At 49.2% G+C, this 19,472-nt stretch overlaps 1 protein-coding gene across 5 annotated transcripts in view; it reads left to right on the top strand.

Annotated features, from left to right (window-relative positions):
- Map2k5 (mitogen-activated protein kinase kinase 5) overlaps positions 1-17,045 on the top strand; it is a 229,043-nt gene extending 211,998 nt beyond the window's left edge. For all 5 annotated transcript variants that reach the window (XM_038321200.1, XM_038321199.1, XM_038321198.1 and 2 more), the window contains one exon: positions 16,584-17,045. In XM_038321200.1, the coding sequence (XP_038177128.1) occupies positions 16,584-16,688 (105 nt within the window). In that variant the 3' untranslated portion in view covers positions 16,689-17,045. The remainder of the gene's footprint in view (positions 1-16,583) is intronic.
- The last annotated feature ends 2,427 nt before the right edge of the window (positions 17,046-19,472 follow it).

Raw genomic sequence — 19,472 nt, 5'->3', positions numbered from 1 at the left:
ACCTATGTGACACACAGCTTGGCTCCTAAGGGAAAGTCCCACGCTCTGATATCCACACTGGCCAGAGCTGCTACCTTAGCTTATTTTCTCAGGAGCAGCTTGGCAGACATAAAGTAATGATTACACAGAACTTTGTGACTGTGATGAATTCTGATAGAATATGTGTGTGGCAGCCTAAAAAATAAGTGTGTATTTATTTGCATAGGTTTGCAGCCACAGCTGTTTAAGAGGCCAAGATGGAAGGCTCCTTTGAGCCGACGAGTCTGAGATAGCTAGCCACTGTGACACAGAGACCCTGGCTTATAAGAACAAGATCTGAAAGAGAAGTTATTCCAAGCCAATGGCATCTTTTAGGAAGGGGAGAGAGAGTTCTCCCACATCGTTATTTCATTTTTACCTTCATGTGGATATGAAGGCTTACTCCTACTTCCACGGTGGTAATGCATAAAGCAGGCTCAGAGAGGTTCACCACTCGCCTGGAGTCCCTCACAGGGAGGAGCACAGGACCCAGCTGTGCACTACCTCAGAGCTGTGTCTCCTGCCACCCGTAGTAGGCAGCGGGGTGTTACCTCGGTTTTCAGTGAAGTATAAATATTCCACAAAGAAATGTATAAGACGATAAAACGGGTGCCTGTGTAGCCTTTGGTCTCTTTGCCCAGATCACTGCCGTGGTCCTATACCCTTCCACATCCACAGGAGGCTGAGGGAGGCCGCAAGCAGGTGTGCACATGCACAGCCGCAGCCAAGGTCTGCTTGAACCAGAACCGTAGTACAGACAGCGCAGCAGAGGGAGAGAGACTGAATAACCAGCTGCTTGAACCAGATCTGCTAAGTGATTATCTAAAGGGAAGCCAAGAGCATCTGAAGGTCTTATTGTTTGTTGGTTTTGGCATCCTGTACCAAAAAAAAAAAAAAAAAAAAAAAAAACAAACAAAAAAAAAACTGCTAGTTCTCTGGTCACAACATTCCCACTCCCGATCCCAGTTACCGTTATAGAAATAATTAGCTTCCAGACATCTGGTTCCCCTGGGAGAGGCTTCTATGTCCCAGCTACCTTTACTGAGCAGGTACTATGTGTAGATATAAAGTGCCCCTCGTGTGGGCGGTAGACAGTGTGGTGTCTTCCCTTCCTGGGCCCAGCCACCAAGCAAAGGAGTCAAGCCTGGGAGCATTGCTTGAAGCAGCTGACATTATCTTGTGTCAAAACTTCTCAGTGGAAGAAGCCACACGTTAGCTTTCGTTGGGATGTGGCTTCTAGTCTTGTCTCCTGAAGCATGGGGACAAACAGCTCCAAGCCAGCCACTTGAGCTGCATGGTTGTAAGAGAAGGCAGGGAGCACTGCTGTGCTGAGGTCAGCCATGGCATCCCCTGCAGCTGTCCCAGCAAAGGCACCGGAGGGTCTTCAGTTGTCTCTGTTAAAGAAATGGTTAACAAACACAACAAACAAGGAAACCTTTGGAGAGCTGGGCATGGTGGCACGCGCCTGTAATCCTACCACTTTAAATAGAGACAGAAAGGATCCAGAACATAGGTCACCCTCGGTGACATAGTGAGTTCCAGCTTGGGATACGTGAGACCCTGTAGATGCCAAACTGTGGCAAGAGCTTTGAGAGACTTGTGAACGAAAGAGTGGGGTCACATCTGTGTGTCCTCCCTCTTGTTTGTGAGATAAGCATCCGGGTGTAGACATCCAAATCAGGGTTTCTGGTACAGGCACTACCCCTAGGAAAGTGGGGAAGCCCCAGCTGTTTAGTTAGCCCGTGCCTTTACCTGTAAAACGAGAGAGGTGGGACTGGCATGTAACTCAGTTGGCACAGTGCCTGTCTAGCAAGTACAAGGCCCTAGGTTTTGATCCCAGCACTCAGGCAATGGAGATAGGAGGATCAAGAAGGTCAAAGTTACCCAAGGCTATATAGCAAGTTCATGGCTAGCCTGAGCTACATATGAAACTGTCATGAAAATAATAATAATAAATTTTAATTGAAATGCTAATGCCCATGTCACAGGGTCACATTTTGCTGTGAACTTCCAGCATAAGTTTATGAAAGGATGATTGTAAACTGTTAATTGCTTGACATGTGTAGGCCTGACTCATACAGCCTCGCTGGGTTCTGATTTTCTCATCTAAGATACCTGGGCATCTCCAGTTGGTAGCTTCTTGGACTTGGAACAAACACAGATATATGAGACATTTGCAGTCAACATCTGCTGGTTTTGGTGGTCTCTCTGGCAGGGACTGGTGTGCTGTTGCCCCCCACTGACGGGAATCCTGACTCTTTTGTGTCTGTTCCTGTCAGCACTGGGCTGTAATGAGCCCGTGGTTGGAGGAAATCGCCAAGAGGAGCAGTGAGGTGTGTGTCCAGTTGCAGAAAGAACATCAGAACCGTCAGTGTCCTCAGGATCAGCCAAGACACACCACTGGTGACATTCGGAGAAACAGAACAAGCTGAGCACTCCCTTCTTGAGGATGATGTCAGGGTGGTTTTCCGAGGAGGCACAGTGGTCAGGGAAAATGTGCGGCTCCGTCTCAGCCTCTCAGAAAAGTCAACCTAAGTTCAGAAATCAGAAAGTGGTGGAGCAGCAGAGTGCAGCTCCCCCCACCCCTACACCCCTACACCCCTACCCTCCTTCCCTGCCCACCTCAGTTCACGGAGCATGACTCTGTGTGTGTGTGTGTGTGTTTGTGTGCGTGTGTGTGTGTGCATCTGTGTATGTATGATTGTACATGTGGAGGCCAGATTTCAATCCCAGGTTTCATTTCTGAGGATCTGTCAACCTTGGTGTCCATGTTAGACACAAGCTAGAGTCATCAGAGAGGAAGCAACCTCAATTGAGAGAATTCCTTTGTAAGATCAGACTGTACACAAGCCACTGGGGCATTTTCTTAATTAGTGGTTGACGTGAAAGGGTCTGGCCCATTATGGGTGGGGCCACATCTGGGCTGGTGGTCCTGGGTTATATAAGAAAGCAAATCATGAGAGCAAGTCAGTAAGCAGCTCCCCTCAATGGCCTCTGCATCAGCTCCTGCCTCCAGGTTCCTGCCCTGTGTGAGTTTCTGTTCTGACTTCCTTCAGTGATTAACAGGGATGTGGAAGAGTAAACCAAATGAACCCTTCCCTCCCGGGCTTGCTTTGGTCATGGTGCTTTATCACTGCAATAGAAACCCTAACCAAAGCACTTGGATTTTTTGTTTGTTTTTTTTTTTTTTTTTTTTGAGACAGGGTATCTCACTAGCCTGGGGCTTAACACCTCAGGGATCTCTCTGCCTGCCTCCTGCTTCCCCAGCGTTGGGATTACAGGCGTGCACTGCACACCCGGGAATTCTGGGGATGGAATGCGCATCCTTGTGTGCAGCAAGCACTTTGCCAACTGTGCAGGCTCCCTAGCCCAAAGTGTCACTTTTGGGTGAGATTAAAAAATACATTCCTTGCTTAGCATAGCCTGACATACAGTAAGTGATCGATAAATGGTGGCCACTCATTGTCGTCACCGTTGCTGTTAAAGGGTTGACGATGAAGAGAAAACAGAGCAGGCTGAATCCAAAGATAACAGGGCGGCAAGGAGCCAACCTTGGCCAAAGTACAGATGCTGACCTTGGACATGTGGGAAACATTAGCTGGGCTAGACCCAGCCCACCTGGGAGGACCCTTCCAGCGTGAACGTAAAGCAGGATGCCCCGCTGATCGTTCAGCAGAGAAGAGGCTGGACAGACAGCCACTTGGCAGCCAGCAAGAAGGACATAGGGCACAGTTTTGCTGGCTGGAGTAGAGGAGCCAGGTTCTAGCCCAGAACTGATCATCGAGCAAAATCTGTCCTAACCTTCTACCTCTTTCCAAATCCCTTGAAAGTCTCTAACCAAGAGGACCAGAAACGCAGCTCCAAGCCTGTAGCCTTTTGGCGGCAATGCCATTTGTCTCTCTGCTTTTCTCGGTGTCCTTTCCTTCTGTCAGGGAACATCATTACTATGCTAATCTTGCTGGCCATCATTTTAACACTGACCCCTGCTAACCTGCCTTTGCAATTGCAGGGGCTGTGTTTGACTTCTCTAAAAGTAACCTTAAATTGTAGTCTTGTAAGAATTCCAAAGCTGTACCCTTCACTCCTTCATCTAATGAGGTTATGACCAAATGCTCATTATAATTGCTTTAGACTCCTTTTAATTTTCAAGCTTATTAATCATAAGAAGAGTTATTTAAAATTGCATAAATTAATCTTAGATTAAAAGCCCATCAAAGCCTGGAAACAATTAAGAATAAGTAGGATTTCCCTGGGGCAGCAAGTTTTATTTTAATATTGTAGTCAGGTGGATATCAGAACCTTGAAGTGTGGTAGTGATTAATGTATGCAAAATTTAAATGAGATTTTTTTAAATGGCAAGTCTAAATCACTTATTGACCTAACTGTAGGCTTTAGCCACATTGTCTGTCATATGTTGAAACTGTTTACTAATCAACATTTTAATTACCGCGTGTGCTGGCAGACCCTAGGACAAACAAAATCCAGCATTTCAGCTTGCTGCCTCCAAGTCTCTCACCCAGATATATCAAGAAGATGGAAAGATGGAGAAATGAGGAGACCACTTAGCTCTCAGCACATCAGGGGCTGCCAGACTTTCCTGCCCAACACTGTGCTGTCCTAAACACTGTTTATACAAACAGTGTGTAGTCTTTGGTCCTTAGGTCCTCTCCTTGTTTATGTTAAGGAGACGGATGTTTCCAGAAAGAAATCTGATTGCACTTCAGCCAAAGTCAGAGTCCTAACCTTGCCCAGCTTCCATGTCCTCCGTCCTCTGTGGATGGAGGTGAGTCACCAGCAGAGCTGGGTGATTCTGGAAGTGCCTGGGAAGCCGCTGTGGGTCGGGAAGAATCCCTTTAGGCTATAAATGATTGATCTCTGCTAAAGGGAGGTCAATAGGAGGGCCACCTAGAAGGAACTATGTCCTGGGTGTTGAAGGAAGGGAGGTCAGTAGGAGGGCCACCAGAAGGAGGTATGATGTCCTGTGGAGACTGAGTTTCCACCTTGCTGGAAAGGATCCTTGTGACCAACTCACTGTTGACGTTTGGTGAAAGGACAATCAAGGTGCAGCAGAAAGAGAAAGTGCACAGGAGATGGGAAGGGCTGGGTTCCCAAGTAAGACTCTAGAACTAAGCTGGGCCGTGGTGGCGCACGCCTTTAATCCCAGCACTCGGGAGGCAGAGGCAGGCGGATCTCTGAGTTCGAGGCCAGCCTTGTCTACAAGAGCTAGTTCCAGGACAGGCTCTAGAAACTACAGGGAAACCCTGTCTCAAAAAACCAAAAAAAAAAAAAAAAAAAGACTCCAGAACTAGACTGTAAATTGTAAATCCCTTACCCTGTACAAGAAGCCAGGCTCTGCCCTCCTTCTGACCCAGCCCATCCCCAAAGCTGACGACCAGCGTCTGTCCTCAACCTCGGGTTCTTGTCCTTTTTTCTTTCCTTTGCTCTTTGGTAGTTCATGTCTTCTGGATCCTCCTACATCATGTAGAAGTTCTCACTCTTTTTTTCTTCAGTGTCCTCACTCATAGTGAATACTTGGCTTTCCATAATGTGGTTGTGCTGTGTTTATTTAACCAAAACTCTGTCCTAGAACATGTTAACTGTTACTGTATTTTAATATTAAGACCATGACTCTCACACTGGCAAGATGACTTCAGTGGGTAAAGGTGATTGTTGCCAAACCAGACTACCTGGGACCCACATGGGATAAGGAGAAAACCAACTCCAGCAGGCTTTCCTCTGACCTCCTCACCCATGCCACGGCATATGCCCATGTACATACATACATTTAATTTTTAAGACAATTACTTTATATACATTTTAAAGCTGGATATGTAAAATCAGTTTCCTTACCTCATCTGATATAAATTACAGCCATCTGATCAGTGGCAAATTATCTATTTGTTGTTTGATTGGCATTTCTTTTATTAAGTTTGAGAATGAGCAGTTTTTTTTCTCATGTTTGTTGGCCAGTTGTTTTTGTTATTGTTGTTGTTTGTTTGTTTGTTTGTTGTGTTTTTACATCATTTGCTGTTTCTCTACTTGGCTGCACTACCATTTTTCACACTTCTGAGCCTGATTTCCCGGACTGGAAAATGAGAGAATGGACCCATGGCTGCCAAGGTCCCTTCCCACGCTGTAAGGTCTGTGTCCCCTCTTCAGGCAGTTTTCACACCAGCAGAGGTGTTCTCTCTCTGGCCCTTGCTGAGCCAGCACTGAGGCTGTGTAGCTACTAGCTGGGGTACACTACTAGCTAGGGTACACAGCAACACAGTCATTTTCTTTGTTCAGTGTCTAACTTCCTTTTTTCAAAAAGCAGGCTTTGAAATTGCAAGGCAGAGCTGGGACTGAACTTGCTTTAAAGCTGCCTGTAGACATCAGGAATATTTATTTTCTCTATTTGTTTTAAGCCTGGGAAGACTGTGTGGTTTTCTCAACACTGTCCTGATGGAGCCCTGACCAGCAAGCGTGCAATGCCCCTAGCCCTAATGTGCCATTAATGATAGGTTAATGTACAGTATAATGTTTTTGGGACTATGGGTTCATTACACTTCTGAGTGTGAGGTCTTTCCACAGAGCGCCCAAGGTCCCATTGCATTATATCATGCAATAAAAATACCCTTTTCATATCACACACTAATAAACTGTATTTGAAATGCTGTCTGAGGGCGCTGCTGTCTTGTCTGTAGGCTGTTGGTGAGTGCAACAGTTGGAGTCCTTGTTTCTATTTTGTGCTTTTCTCACATGGGCGGCTGAGCCCAGGAGAAGTCAGCCTGGCCTTGTTTCGCATGGAGAACAAGTTGGTTCTTTAGGGCTGTTCCAGAGATAAGGCTGCGCCTCCAAGTGATGAGGGCCTTCATACCTAGAAAGCAGAGTCTCAGACCCCCTTACCTGTGTGCCTCTGTAAGGTCAGCAAGTTGTGTCAAAAACTGGCCTGGTGTCTACCAGACTTTGCAGGGGTGTTGGGTGTCGTCGGTTTCCTTGAGGACTGTGACAGGCGCGTCAGAACTGAGGTCTCTTCATGTCGTGACCACAGGCTTGGCCTGGGACAGCTTGCACTACTTTCCTACCTTCGCCTTGTGATATGGGTGTGGGGCTGCTCCTATATTTTATAGGAGACAGTGTTCACAGACCAAAACAGGCCTGGGACCCACAGCTGGCTTGTTCCCTGCTTCCTCGCACAGCCGGGATACAGCTTTAGACAGTGGGAGGCCGGGGCAGCACCCCTTTAATGGGTGCGTACTCCGGAGCCCTCTCCAGATCATTGGCTGCCATCAGAAATGATTTGAAAGTGTGGGCTCTTTAGAGGAGGAGCTCTTCCCCCGAGTGACCAGAACAGTCTCGGAATCAAGGATGAGGCAGAGGCAGGGGGACCAGATCGCTTCATGGCACCTACATTAACATTGTCTCTAGGGCAGACAAGGCATCTGCAACTTTGGTGTTGGGGGGGAGTTCTTTCTACAGGTTGCAGGATGTCGAGCAAGCATGTTTGGGAACCGAGAAACTGAGGATAGGCACCAGCCAATGAGATTTGAGCTTGAAGGACCACCATCACCACCTCAAAGTGTAGGAGCTCTGCCTCTAAAAGAAGGTAGCATTCATTCATTCCCATCATTCATTCATTTTGTCTTTGTTCGGCTTTAGCTATGTAACTTAGGAGCTCCTTATGTATCCTAGACTGGCCTGAAACTCATTCTTCCTCTGCCTTTCAAGTGTTGAGCCAGGCCTTGCTGATGGAGCCTTTGGCAATATGTGGGCCCTTGGCCTGCTTTGAGCCGTGTGCTGCTGCTACATTCACTACAGGCACGGGTGTGGAGCCCCTCCACTTCAAATCCCACACGCACCTTGGCCAAACCAGTTAACTTGCCTGAGTCTAGTTTTCCTACAAACAAACGGAGCAGAGGAGCAGTGGAGCCGTTAGTGACTCCCTGGGTAGCTGTGAGGATGGACTTGACGACAGGAAGGATCACCTGCCCAGATGCCACTGCCTGTAAAACAGTCTCTGCAAAGCATGCTTAGGCCATGTCGTCATGAAAGAGCTGCCTCTAGAGCAAAGGCAATGTAGGCAGAAAGGCCCACTAATCTGGGACTGGCGAGTTGACTCGGTGAGTAAAAGCATTTAACACCAAGCCTGGTGACATAAGTTCAGTCTCTGGGACACACATGGTAGACAGAGAAAACGGATACCCACAGACATGATGTAGCATGGGTACACACATGCTCACACGCACAGTAAGTGAACAAATAAGTGAATAACTGTAGTAAAAACTTGTTGTGGTCAGGTGGTGGTGGTGCATGCCTTTAATCCCAGCACTGGGGAGGCAGAGGCAGAGAAACCATGAGACAGTGTCCGTGCTCCCCTATGTAGGGAGAGGAGGTGGGGACCTGTGCACACGTCCGTGTTCTAGAACACTGGGAAAGGAGGGTAAGAGCAGAGGGATTATGCTCAAGAGCTGACTTGGTCTGGAGAGCCAAGAGGACAAGGACGCAAAGAGGAGGGAAGAGCTAAGGCTCTCCATGCCCTCCCACAAGGCCTTCTATGCCCTCCCACAAAGACTTCCCGCCCTCCCCGTACCTGCTGATGGAGTCTCCTTAGTGTGGTGAGAAGGGTATCTAGATTTCAATGAGAATTTGGTTTTCTTTTAAGGGGTACGAAGTTGGACTGAAGCCTTTGTTTTCAGATGTGAGGCCTTTCAAACACTTGGTAATCCTCTCAGGGGTTAAATCTGTCTTCGAGGCTGCAAGGACTTGAAAAATGCTACCGTGTATCAAGAAAAACAGAAGTGACAAGTTCATTTAAAAAGCCTGGTTTGTCATTGTTTATCTAATTTTCAGAGTTGACACAGAAAATTAAACCAGCTGACACTCACTCTCTGAAGCTCCCTGGCTCCTTTCCCTGGCCCACTCTACCTGACCCTGCCTCCACAAAATGCTCCAAAGCCAAAATATAAAACTTCCCACTGAGTTTCTGAGCTCCTCTGCAGTTGTTCCAGGATTATATCATAGGACGCCATCCCTAATGTTATTAAAAAACAAGATAAGGTTATAGATCTACTCCGGAAGATGTTTCTTTCTCTTTCCCTCCACTATGAACATAAATCTTAGAGGTAACCGAACTACAGAGGAAGCCAAGAGCAACTTGCCCCATATGTCTTTACTGAATTTATAGGATGTCAGGTCTCTCTACCCCTGTGACATCACACATTGCTTCCTAGAGAGTGTTCCAGAAAGGCCATGGTCAAAGTGATATCTTTTACTGTGTTTAATATTGGTGTTCCAACACTCAGTTGGCAGGGTGTTTTTACTTCAGTGTGGCTGGTGAATGAGCTATTCCACCCCAGGAAGCTACTCAGCTAACTAAAGCAAATCCTGCATAAACTCAGGACTTAACAAAAATAAGAAGAAGAAAAAGGAAAAGAAAAAAAAAGAAAAATTACATTTTTAAGATTTTAAATGTAGGGATCAGAGAGATGACTTAGCGGTTAAAAGCACTGACTGCTCTTCCAGAGGACCCAGGTTCAGCTCCCAGCACCCACACAGCAGCTCACAGCTGTCTGTATAACTCCAGTTCCAGGGGATCCTGCACCCTCGCACAGAAACACATGCCTGTGAGACACCAGTGCACAGAAAATAAAAGTAAAATCTTTTTTAAAAGATTTGTAAATGTATCACACACTCCTTTGTTTTTAAAAATTCTACATATTCACACTTCTGAACTTACCATTTTTTATTCTTTCGTTCCTTTGCATAGGTCTTTGGCAGTGAGCCTTGCGGGGTTCTCTGTTACAGTGTGCAGGACCATGTGTCCATGGGTGGTTGACCCCAGACCCGAGTTTCAGTTTCGTCCTCACTGTGCAGTTTTGCTAATAGGTGCTGCCTCCTGGTTCTGGCCCCGCACTTCCTTCTGAAGTACCCTTCCTTCGAAGGCCTTTTGTACTTAGCCACTACTGCTGTGTTTGCGATTGAAGCAGGAGAGGCTGCACTGGTTACAATAAAGCCTTCAGGGTCTGGGCACCCACACAAAAGCTGTCCCAGCACTCGGGAGGCAGATGCGGGAGGATCAGCCTGGGCTACAGAGTGAGTTCCAGGATGGCCAGGGCTACACACAGAAACCCTGTATTGAACCCCATCCCACCCCTACCAAACAAAAGCTGGGCATCACGGCCTGTGCATCAGTAATCCCAACACTGGGGAAACAGAGGTAACCAGATCCCTGGGGCTGACTATCAGCTTTCTGGTCAAATGCTGCAGTGAGAGACCCTTCCCAAAAATAAGATGAGCGGTAGAACTCAACTTCTGGCCTGTGCGCGTGCGCACACACACACACACACACACACACACACACACACACCCCAAAAATAAAAACAAGTCTTCAAGCCAGGGCAATTGGCTTGAGTGAAGCCTTGAGGGACTAGATCAAAATCAAGTGTTCAAATTTTAGTTTAACTTCCAGATTCACAGTCTAAGGTGGGATGTTAAATTGTAGTGGTCATAGACTGCACAGCAGCTGCAGATCTGGAAGCAAGCTGACTCACTAAATAAAAAACAAATATTTTACATAGATTGTGAGAAGCAATCTGACCCTGTGCTCTTTAGTAAGGAGTGTGGATGTCAAGTTGCTGAGGCTTTGTTATTTTCTGAGGGCACTAAATAGCCATGTGCTAAAGAGGGTGGGGCTGTAGCTCAGTGGGCAGAATGCCTGCCCAGCATGCGTGAGCCCTGAAGGCCATCCCCAGCATAAATAAAACTGAGCACAGTGGCATATGTCTGTCATCCCAGCACAAGGGAAAAAGAGACTGGATCAGAAGTTCAGGGGTGTCCTTGGCAAGTAGTAAGTACAGAGGCCCCTGGGCTACATGAGACCCTCTAAAATGAGAGGGGCGAAGAGAAGGAATATGACAGAAAACGTCCCAGGGCTCTGGAACCTAGGCACCTTCCCAGGGAGCTCGGCTGCATCCAGGTCCTCCTGGAAGAAAAAAGCTCATGCTGATAACTAAGTCGCCCCTCTGCCTTCCTTAACAGTGAGGCAGGCACACTGAAAGCAGCCCTCATAGCCGGACAAAGTGTGCCCCCTCAGTCATTCATCCTGCGCATGACCAGCCACACCACCTCAGAACACACAGGTCACCCACTCACAGCCACGGAGAGCACATGCCGGGCTTCTATACATTTAATTTCCTTCAGCGTTACCTTGCAAAGCACAGTGAATCAATAACAGAATAGCTACGTACCAGGAGTTCCTTGTGTGGTAGTTTAGGAAATACTGCTCAAGGCTAACAGTGCATTCTGATGATGATTTTTATTTGCTGCTGGGCCATAAAATGATCTGAATTTTCAACCAGTTTGCTTCTTTTTTCATAGACTTTTTTTTTATAGAAAGGGAAGTACAGTTTTAAATGGAAAATAACTGGTCATTTTTTTCTTTCTTCAAGATGGAGGTCTTAATATGTAGCCCTGGCTGGCCTGGAAGTCATTCTGTAGTCCAGGCTGGCCTTGAACTCACAGAGATCTGCCTGCCTCTGCCTCCCCTGTTCAGCAATTAAAGGCGTGCACCACACGCCCAGAAACTGATTGTTCTCAGTCCTTTGTGTTACATGCAAGGTCTGAGTTTGGGCCTTTCTTGTTCTCTTTTAAAGGTTTAGTTTTGCTATTAGTAGTTATGTTCATGTCGGAGAGGGGGTATTGACACCTGAGTGCAGGTGGCCAGAAAGCCAGAGGAACAGGCGCTGGAGGCGGTTGTGAGCCACCTGACGTGGGTTCTGGGATCCAAACTCAGTGCCCTTAGGTGCACAGATCACTCCCACTGACACGGGTCCTTTCTCTCACTTTTGTCCTTATTAACAAAAGAAATATAGAAGAGAAATAATTGAGAATCCAAATTTATGTAGTATTTATGCAAACAAATGCTTAGTAATAGATGGTGCCAACCAAGTCCTTAAAAATGGACATAAGTCTTAACCCCTGAGCCGACTCCTCAGCCTGTTACTCTCTGCCGTATTCCAAGGGGGCTACTCCAGCCTGCTCCCCATCTGCTCCCCATACACACAGCCCCTGTGTTCCAAAAACCAGAAATACTCCAAAACTCAAAAGGGTTTGAGCACAGGTGTGATGCCACGGTGGGAAACTTCACCTGAACTCACAGACAGGTCACATTTACAAAACATAGGCATAACTGCCTTGCCTGCCAAGTACGTGATCTATCCATTGGTTTAGAAATTACATTCTAGCCGAACAATGGTAGCATACGACTTTAATTCAAGCACTCGGGAAGCAGAGACAGGCCAGTTTCTGAGTTGAGGCCAGCAAGTTTCCAGGACAGCCAGGACTACACAGAAAAACTCCTTCTCGAAAAAAGGAAGGAAGAAGTTACATCCTAATTCTAGTATCTAATTAATCACCTACATTTTTAGCTTAACTTAGCAAAACTCGAGGAATCACTAAATGCATAACAATACTCAGTGTTTGCACCTGTCTTTAATTTGAATTGTGTTTTTAAGTGTGTGTGGCTGAGTGTGTCCATGTTGCAGTGTGTGTAGATGTGGCGTGTAGAGCCCAGGGAACACCTGCAGGTGTCATCCTCGGGAGCGGTCCTGAGCCTCTCACTGGCCTGAAGTTCCAGGGATCTACTTGCTCGTCTCTGCCCCACCCACCCACACCCACCCTGTCTGCTCTGGTTTAAGACCTTTTTACAATGTTTCTGGGGAACACATCAGCCCTCATGCTTGTGGGGCAAGAGGTGTTACTGGTGAGACATCTTTGGCCCTCTTCACCTGAATTTTAAGTAAATAATTTCAGCTGTGCTACAAGAAGAAAGGAGGAAGGGGTGGGGCACGAGGGAGGGAGGGAACAGGAGAGCACTTCCCGCTCATATAAAAGGCAGAGGAGTGTGCGGGCATGTGTTGGTGCAGTGTGGGTGTGTACATGTGTGCTGCTGGTTATTTAACCTAGGGCCGTGTGTTTGCCAGGCAAACACTACCAGTAAGCTGTATCCTCGGCCCTCTTTTTAACCAGGCCGACCATGAACTCACTCTGTAACCCAGACAAGCTTTGAACTTGTGATCCTCCTGCCTCAACCTCCCAAATAGCTGGGCTTGTAGGCCTGTGCTGCCAGACCTGGCCCTAACATAGGCAGCTCACAGCCACCTGTAACTCCACCTCCAGGGTATCAGATGCCCTCTCCTGGACTGCACTCATGATGCTCACGTACCCACACACAGACATACATGTATACACATAACTAAAATTAAATTAATGTTTAATATTTTAAAGGAGTAGCAGGAAAGTTTTATTGCAAGACTCGGCCACCAACAGTAGCGCTGAGGGGAAACTCTTGTGGCAAGCACAGAGTGCAGATGGAGCTGCTCAGGGCTTCGGAGCTGATGCCGTAAGACAGTCAGCACAGCCTTGGCCACCCCTCCTCACCGTGTCACCTTGCTGGCCATGTGCCTAGGCACTGGTGATGTGCTCCCATGATTTTATCCTCAGGTGCAGTCAGAGTGGGACATCACAGCTCCCGGTGTTTTTGGATAGCCAGTGCACCACACAGCCCACACATCTGAAGGCGGCAGCAGGTGCCCAGATTAAACAAGTTGACCGCCTTTGCCCCTAAGACCTGCAAAAGAACAATATCATAATGCATGGTGTTCATTGTAGTACTTTGAATTGAACAAGGCTGAGCACAGGTTGCTTTTATTAGTTAGATTGAAGTATTCCTGAACAGAATCAGAACGAAACTTCTCTAGTTTCTCTAGACCTGTCTCCACAGGTCTGAGGTCGTGTAGATCCTAACAGTCTGGCCTCAGTGCTGAGATGGGGAGGCTGGAATCTCTGAGAAGATGCCCAAAGACTCCCAATGAGCCTCACAGGCCCCGTGAGGGGAAGTCAAGAGCCCTCACCAGGCACCCCAACTACTGGGCAGTCCTGTCTGGCAGGCTTCCAGCAACTTGTTGGACTTCGCTAATTTGGAGGATGAGGCCTAGGGCCAGCCTCGCCCGTGTACTCGGGATCCTGGCTGTCCTCTCCCTCCTAGTGTCTCTGGTGGGCAAGGGTGAGCTCTCAGGGGAGCTCCAGATTCACCCCAGCTGTGCACGAGCTTCAATGCGAGCCACTTCATTGGGGTGTTCTGTGGCTACTGCTGCCCTGCCCTAGCTGGTGGCCAGACTGGAGTTAGGATCAGGTGCTCAGGTGACAAGGACACCTGTAGCAGAGTGTGTGCCACAGGAAGGACAGCAGGAATATGTTTTGGGGAGAGCAAGACAGACAAGCTCCTCGGAGGGAATGCCAGGGTTTGTGGCTGCTGCTAGCCACTGCTTCTAATGGTTCCTTTGCCTTGGCCTCAAGGTCTGGGCCCCCATAGCACTGAGAGCCAGAGATGCCGACATCAGCAGGCAGATGACATCATCACTCCCCCTGCTCGGAGGCCGGGCTTTCCTGCAGGCAGGTGCCATGCCTTCTGCACTATCTCAAGAGAAAGTGCGGTGTAATCCAAGGTTTGGACTCTGGAGATAGTGGGAAGAAAGGTTCAGCTCTGTGACCTTAGACACAGGGCACCCATGCAGTGATGCCTGCCATCAGCCCTTCCTGGGCTGAGGAGGAATGCTTCCACTCCCCTCCTGCAGTTCCACTCTGCCTGTTCTCAGACAGATGATACCCGTGATGGAGCATATGGCCCCAAAGTCACCAGGCATTCTGGGAAAGTGACACTGTGTTACCCTGGGCTTTGGGGGAGGGACCCGTCCTCCTGAGCACAGCTTCTGTCTTTGTTCTTCAGAAGGGCACAAGGTCGCCTCTCCCAAGTCCAGAAAAGAGCGTGCACAGGAATTCAGGCTGTAGTGAAAGCAGGCAGGGGCTGGGCAAGTGTGAACAGGAAAGCATATGGAAGCCAAAATGGAGTGTCTCTTGTCTCACCCCTCCCAGGCCTGTGCCACCTACAGTCCCCACCAGCCTAACTTTAATACCCTTTCTTGGGGTCCCACACTCATGTCTGAACCCCCCCCACACACACACATACAGTGTGCCATAAGGGATAAATAATATGGCGCCCAGCTAGGCTTTAGGCGTAGCCCTGGGCCCTCAATTGGACACAAGCTCCCAAAGAGGCTGGAGAGGCCTGGGTAGTATGCCTTCCTTCCCATCCTTAAGCTCCACCCGGTCCTCTGCGGATCCTGGTAGATGCTGGGGTCAGGACACAGAAGAACCACGTTCCTCCCAGCCATGGGGCAGAAGATGTGTTGAGGTTATTGCTGGGCACTGAGATGCTTAGCAGGTTCCCAGGGCCACAAGTCACAGCCAGGTAAACTGGAACGTAGCTTAAAGCCCTGTAAGACAACAGGGACAGAGTCCGAGAGAGGCTCAGATAAAATGGGGGAGCAGGAAAGAGGCAGCTGGGGGCAGAGAAGCAGGGGCTTGGGGTGAGCATCAGGGATGCCTCATCACCCCACTCAAACTGTAGCTCCCCAGGGCCTGTTTTCCATGCAGGCTACAAAGTTTGGTCAAGAAAGCTACTTGGTGACTGGAATGACACTTTCCAGTCCCTTGTTCCTATTGTGACTCTGACAGCCCTGTGGCTTGTCCTTGATCTCTTCTGCCCCCTCCCTGGAAGCTCCAGACAACACCCTGAGATTGGGAATGTTGGTCTTAGTGTATCAGAACAGGGGCTAAATATAACCTGGCCTGGCTGTGGGTTTAAGTAGGTTAGACCAGGAGATGGACCACATAGAAACAAAGCTGCCCCCCTCCCGAAGTCCAGCCCTCTGCCCTAAACCCCTCAGCACTCCTCCTGCCCACTGCCTCCTCTTGGAGCGAGGTGTCCGTGCTTCATTTGCAGACTGTGCTTCACGTGCAGGGGCACAGGAGACAAAGGGGGAGACTAACAGGGATTGACACCGCCTCTGACAAGATGATCCTTTGCTCTCTGGGCAGCAACTGGACCGGAAAGCTGGCCGCCCAGGGGCCAGGCCCTGGCCTAGTAGCTATGTCGTGAAACTGAGCTGAGAAAGGAGCAGGCAGAGCACGGCGTTAAGACAAGCTGCACCTTTGAGCTTCCTAGAGAAAGTCTCATGCTTCCTGGCTTCCTCTGCGTAGATCAGAGGGCAGCTTTGCAGGGTCAGTGGGCCCTCCATGTGGGCCCCTGAGATCAAGCAGGTCGTCCAGGCTGCCTTCCAGCACTGTTACCTGCTGAGACCCTGCACCAATTCTAGCCTGCCTTCCTTACCACGTAGGGTTCCTGAAAAAGAGAAATCAGGTCCAGGCTAGCACACACCTTGGAATGCATACTGAGATGCCTAGCTGTCTTTTCGTTTGATCTGGTTGTCTGTCTGTCTTTTTATAACAAGGTCTTAAGTAGCTCAAACTTGCCATGAATGATCTTGACTACCTGATTCTCTTGCCTCTGCCTCTCAGGGTCTGGGATTACAGTCACACACCAGCACACCTGGCTTCTATGGGGCTGGGGATCCAACCCAGGGCTTTGCATTAAGCTAGACAAGGACTCTACCAATTGAGCTTCATCCTCAGCACCAGGCCCCTAGCCTGGGGACTGCTGTCACATCTCCTGCTCTTTCCCACAGGGTCACCCGTTCATTGTGCAGTTCAATGATGGCAACTCCACCGTGGTGTCCATGTGGGTGTGCAGAGCCCTAGAGGAGAGGCGGAGCCAGCAGGGACCCCCATGAGGCCTCAGCAGGATACTGACTACCAAGGACCAGTCACCAAGGACACAACAAGCCGTGACCCCTCTCCGTCTGCTGCCTGATTGGGAAGAGCTGTACTGGGCCCAGCCTCCTGCTTTCACCTCCTACCCTACCTAAGGAGCCCTCAAGAGAGCCAGTCTCTGCTGAACCCCTCCTCCCTGGGGAGGGGACGACAATGAGCAAGGCAGGTGGAGATAGTGCAGAGGGTATGGGGGAGGGTGATGGGTTATAAGAATGGCGCCTCCTCTGGCCTCACCCCCTTATGTTTCCCTACTGTTCATTGTAAAGGGTCAGGCCCTACAGCAGCACTGATGGGAATAAAAGCATTGTTGCTTTGGATCGGGTCTGTCTGGACAAGTCTGTCACACACATCCCCATTTGAAAGGGGTACCTGCAAGATCCTGCGCATTTCCTGCAGCTCGGTGTTGAGGCCCATGCCCCCAGCTCAGTTGTCACATGAGAAACCAGGACTTGCGTGCACCAAGTCCCACAGCAAAGTGTCCTGAGGCCAGGTCCAGACCCCAAGGCTCGGATCATGGTGTAATCCTCTCCTAGTCTGGAGCTCGCTATAGGCCCCCCGCCGCAAACCAACAGCAACACGGGCGTGGCCAGGAGCAGCCGAGGAGGAAGCTGGACACCCAGAGTGAGGGGCGGGAATTCAGAGGCCTTCACAACCCTTCCCACAGCAGCCACTAGCCTTTCTCACTGCCTGTGGCCCAGGCCACTCATGGCCACTTGAGGTAATCCTGCAGCCACCTGGAGGAAGTGTGGCCGTCCACCTTTTGCAGAGGATGAGGGAAACGCTGAGAGGCCAGTTGCCACCTGGTCTAAGAGACACCCACACATGCCCAAACACGAACTCCAACCCCCATCCAGGCCCTCTTTGCCCTACTGGGTCACTTCAGTGACAGTGCCTTCCCGATGCACAAACAAGTGTGCAGAGGGAGCAGGCTTAGCTCCCTACTCTGCCTCCCTCCTTTCCTCTCCCGCATCCATGTTTGAGGGCTTTTTCTCTACTGTTGGTAGTACCGGGAATGGAGGCCAGGCTCATGCACATACTCAGCATACCTCTTTTTTTTTTTTTTCTTTTTTTTCTTTTCTTTTCTTTTTTTTTTTTGGTTTTTCGAGACAGGGTTTCTCTGTAGCTTTGGAGCCTGTTCTGGAACTAGCTCTTATAGACCAGGCTGGTCTCGAACTCACAGAGATCTGCCTGCCTCTGCCTCCCGAGTGCTGGGTCAGCATGCCTCTTACCAGCCACTACAGTGACATCCCACCAGGCTCCAATGTCACCTCCCCTGAAGGCAGCCCTCTCCTCGACACCTAGGGAAACCTGTTAGAACACCATGCACAGTTGTTGATCCTGACTTTCAAAGCTTCCCAAGCCACTCAGAGCAAGCCAAAGGGCAAACATATGCCTACAGCATCCAGGAGCTAGAGGCAGGAAGATCAAGAATTCACAGTCATTCTCTGTTAAGAATCAGCCTGGGCTACACAACACTATAGCTTAAAGGGGAGGGGGAACTGAATGGAGAGGCAGCTCAGTGAATAAAGCGCTTGCCTCCCAGCGTGAAGACCAGACTGTGGATCCCCAGAACCAGTCTGCCTGTAATCCCAGCCTCAGGAGACAGGAGCCCCTAGGCAAGCTGGCTAGCTAGACTGGCCTAACTGGAGGGCTCCAGGTCATCAAGAGATCCTGCCTTGGTAAATAAAGTGACTTGCTACCAGAGAAGACACCTGATGCCAACCTCTGACCTCCAAATGCACACACAGGCATGCACACCTACATGCACATTTGCCCACATACATGTAAATGAGCATGTATGCATGCACACCACAGGTACATACACAAGGATAAGGGAGGCGGGAAGGAGGACAACAGAGATCCACCCATGCCTATGTAACCCTGTGACATCACTGACTCTAAGTCCTGTTACTTCCAGTTCTGTTTCTGTTGCAGCCACCTCAGAGCCAAAGCAAGAAAACACCAAATGTTCACACTCCCTCCATTATAGGGAGCTAGAGCTGGAAAGACTACATCTCCCAGAAACGCCCTGTTTAATAGGGAGTCATGTGATTAGGTCTTCTCAATAATGTAAAGAAGGCCAAGAAACTTCAGATTCAGATCATACCCACCTCCATCCTCCTGACAAAGGAAAACAGACAACTGCAAAAGGAGGTGGGAAGTTGAAGAGTGGGGGGACCCTAAACCTCAGATTCACTGCCCGGGGGCACACCTGCCTTGAGCTATTGAATGAGCTGGGGCTAGACGCCTGTTTGGGCTTCCATGTTACTGGCAGTGTGATGCCAACACCTGCTGACCTTGGTTGCATGCCTGGCCCTCTCTCCCACCATCGTCTACACGACCCATCGCCTTACAGATCTTTACTCAGGTGGCCTCCCAGGAAGACCTGCCACCCACACTGCTGAAGCACCCACCACTGTTCTCGCTCCCAGAACACAGCAGATAGAGTGGGGAGGGACCAAGGGAGGCACCTGGCATCCACTTCTGCCCTCCACATGCCCGTGCAGGCCTAGTGTCCCTCGCCTGTACCAGTTCCCTCCATCTCATTGGCAACTGTGATAAACCCGTTGTTTATTTTCACCTTCCCGTCCTCCATTAGAATGGAGGCTTCACCAGCCAGGGGCTTTTCACAAACCGAGAAAAACAGCCTTGGCTGAGGAGGCTGGTGATAAACACTTATTTGTTGGCTAAATGGCTACCATGGTAGAACTGTCATTCACAGCTTGCGCTCTGTCCAGTGCCCC

The sequence above is a fragment of the Arvicola amphibius genome, chromosome 3 (assembly GCF_903992535.2).
Source record: "Arvicola amphibius chromosome 3, mArvAmp1.2, whole genome shotgun sequence".
NCBI classification, from domain to species: Eukaryota; Metazoa; Chordata; class Mammalia; order Rodentia; family Cricetidae; genus Arvicola; species Arvicola amphibius.
Note: the sequence above shows the minus strand (reverse complement) of the source record. Positions and strands in the feature narration are given on the sequence as shown.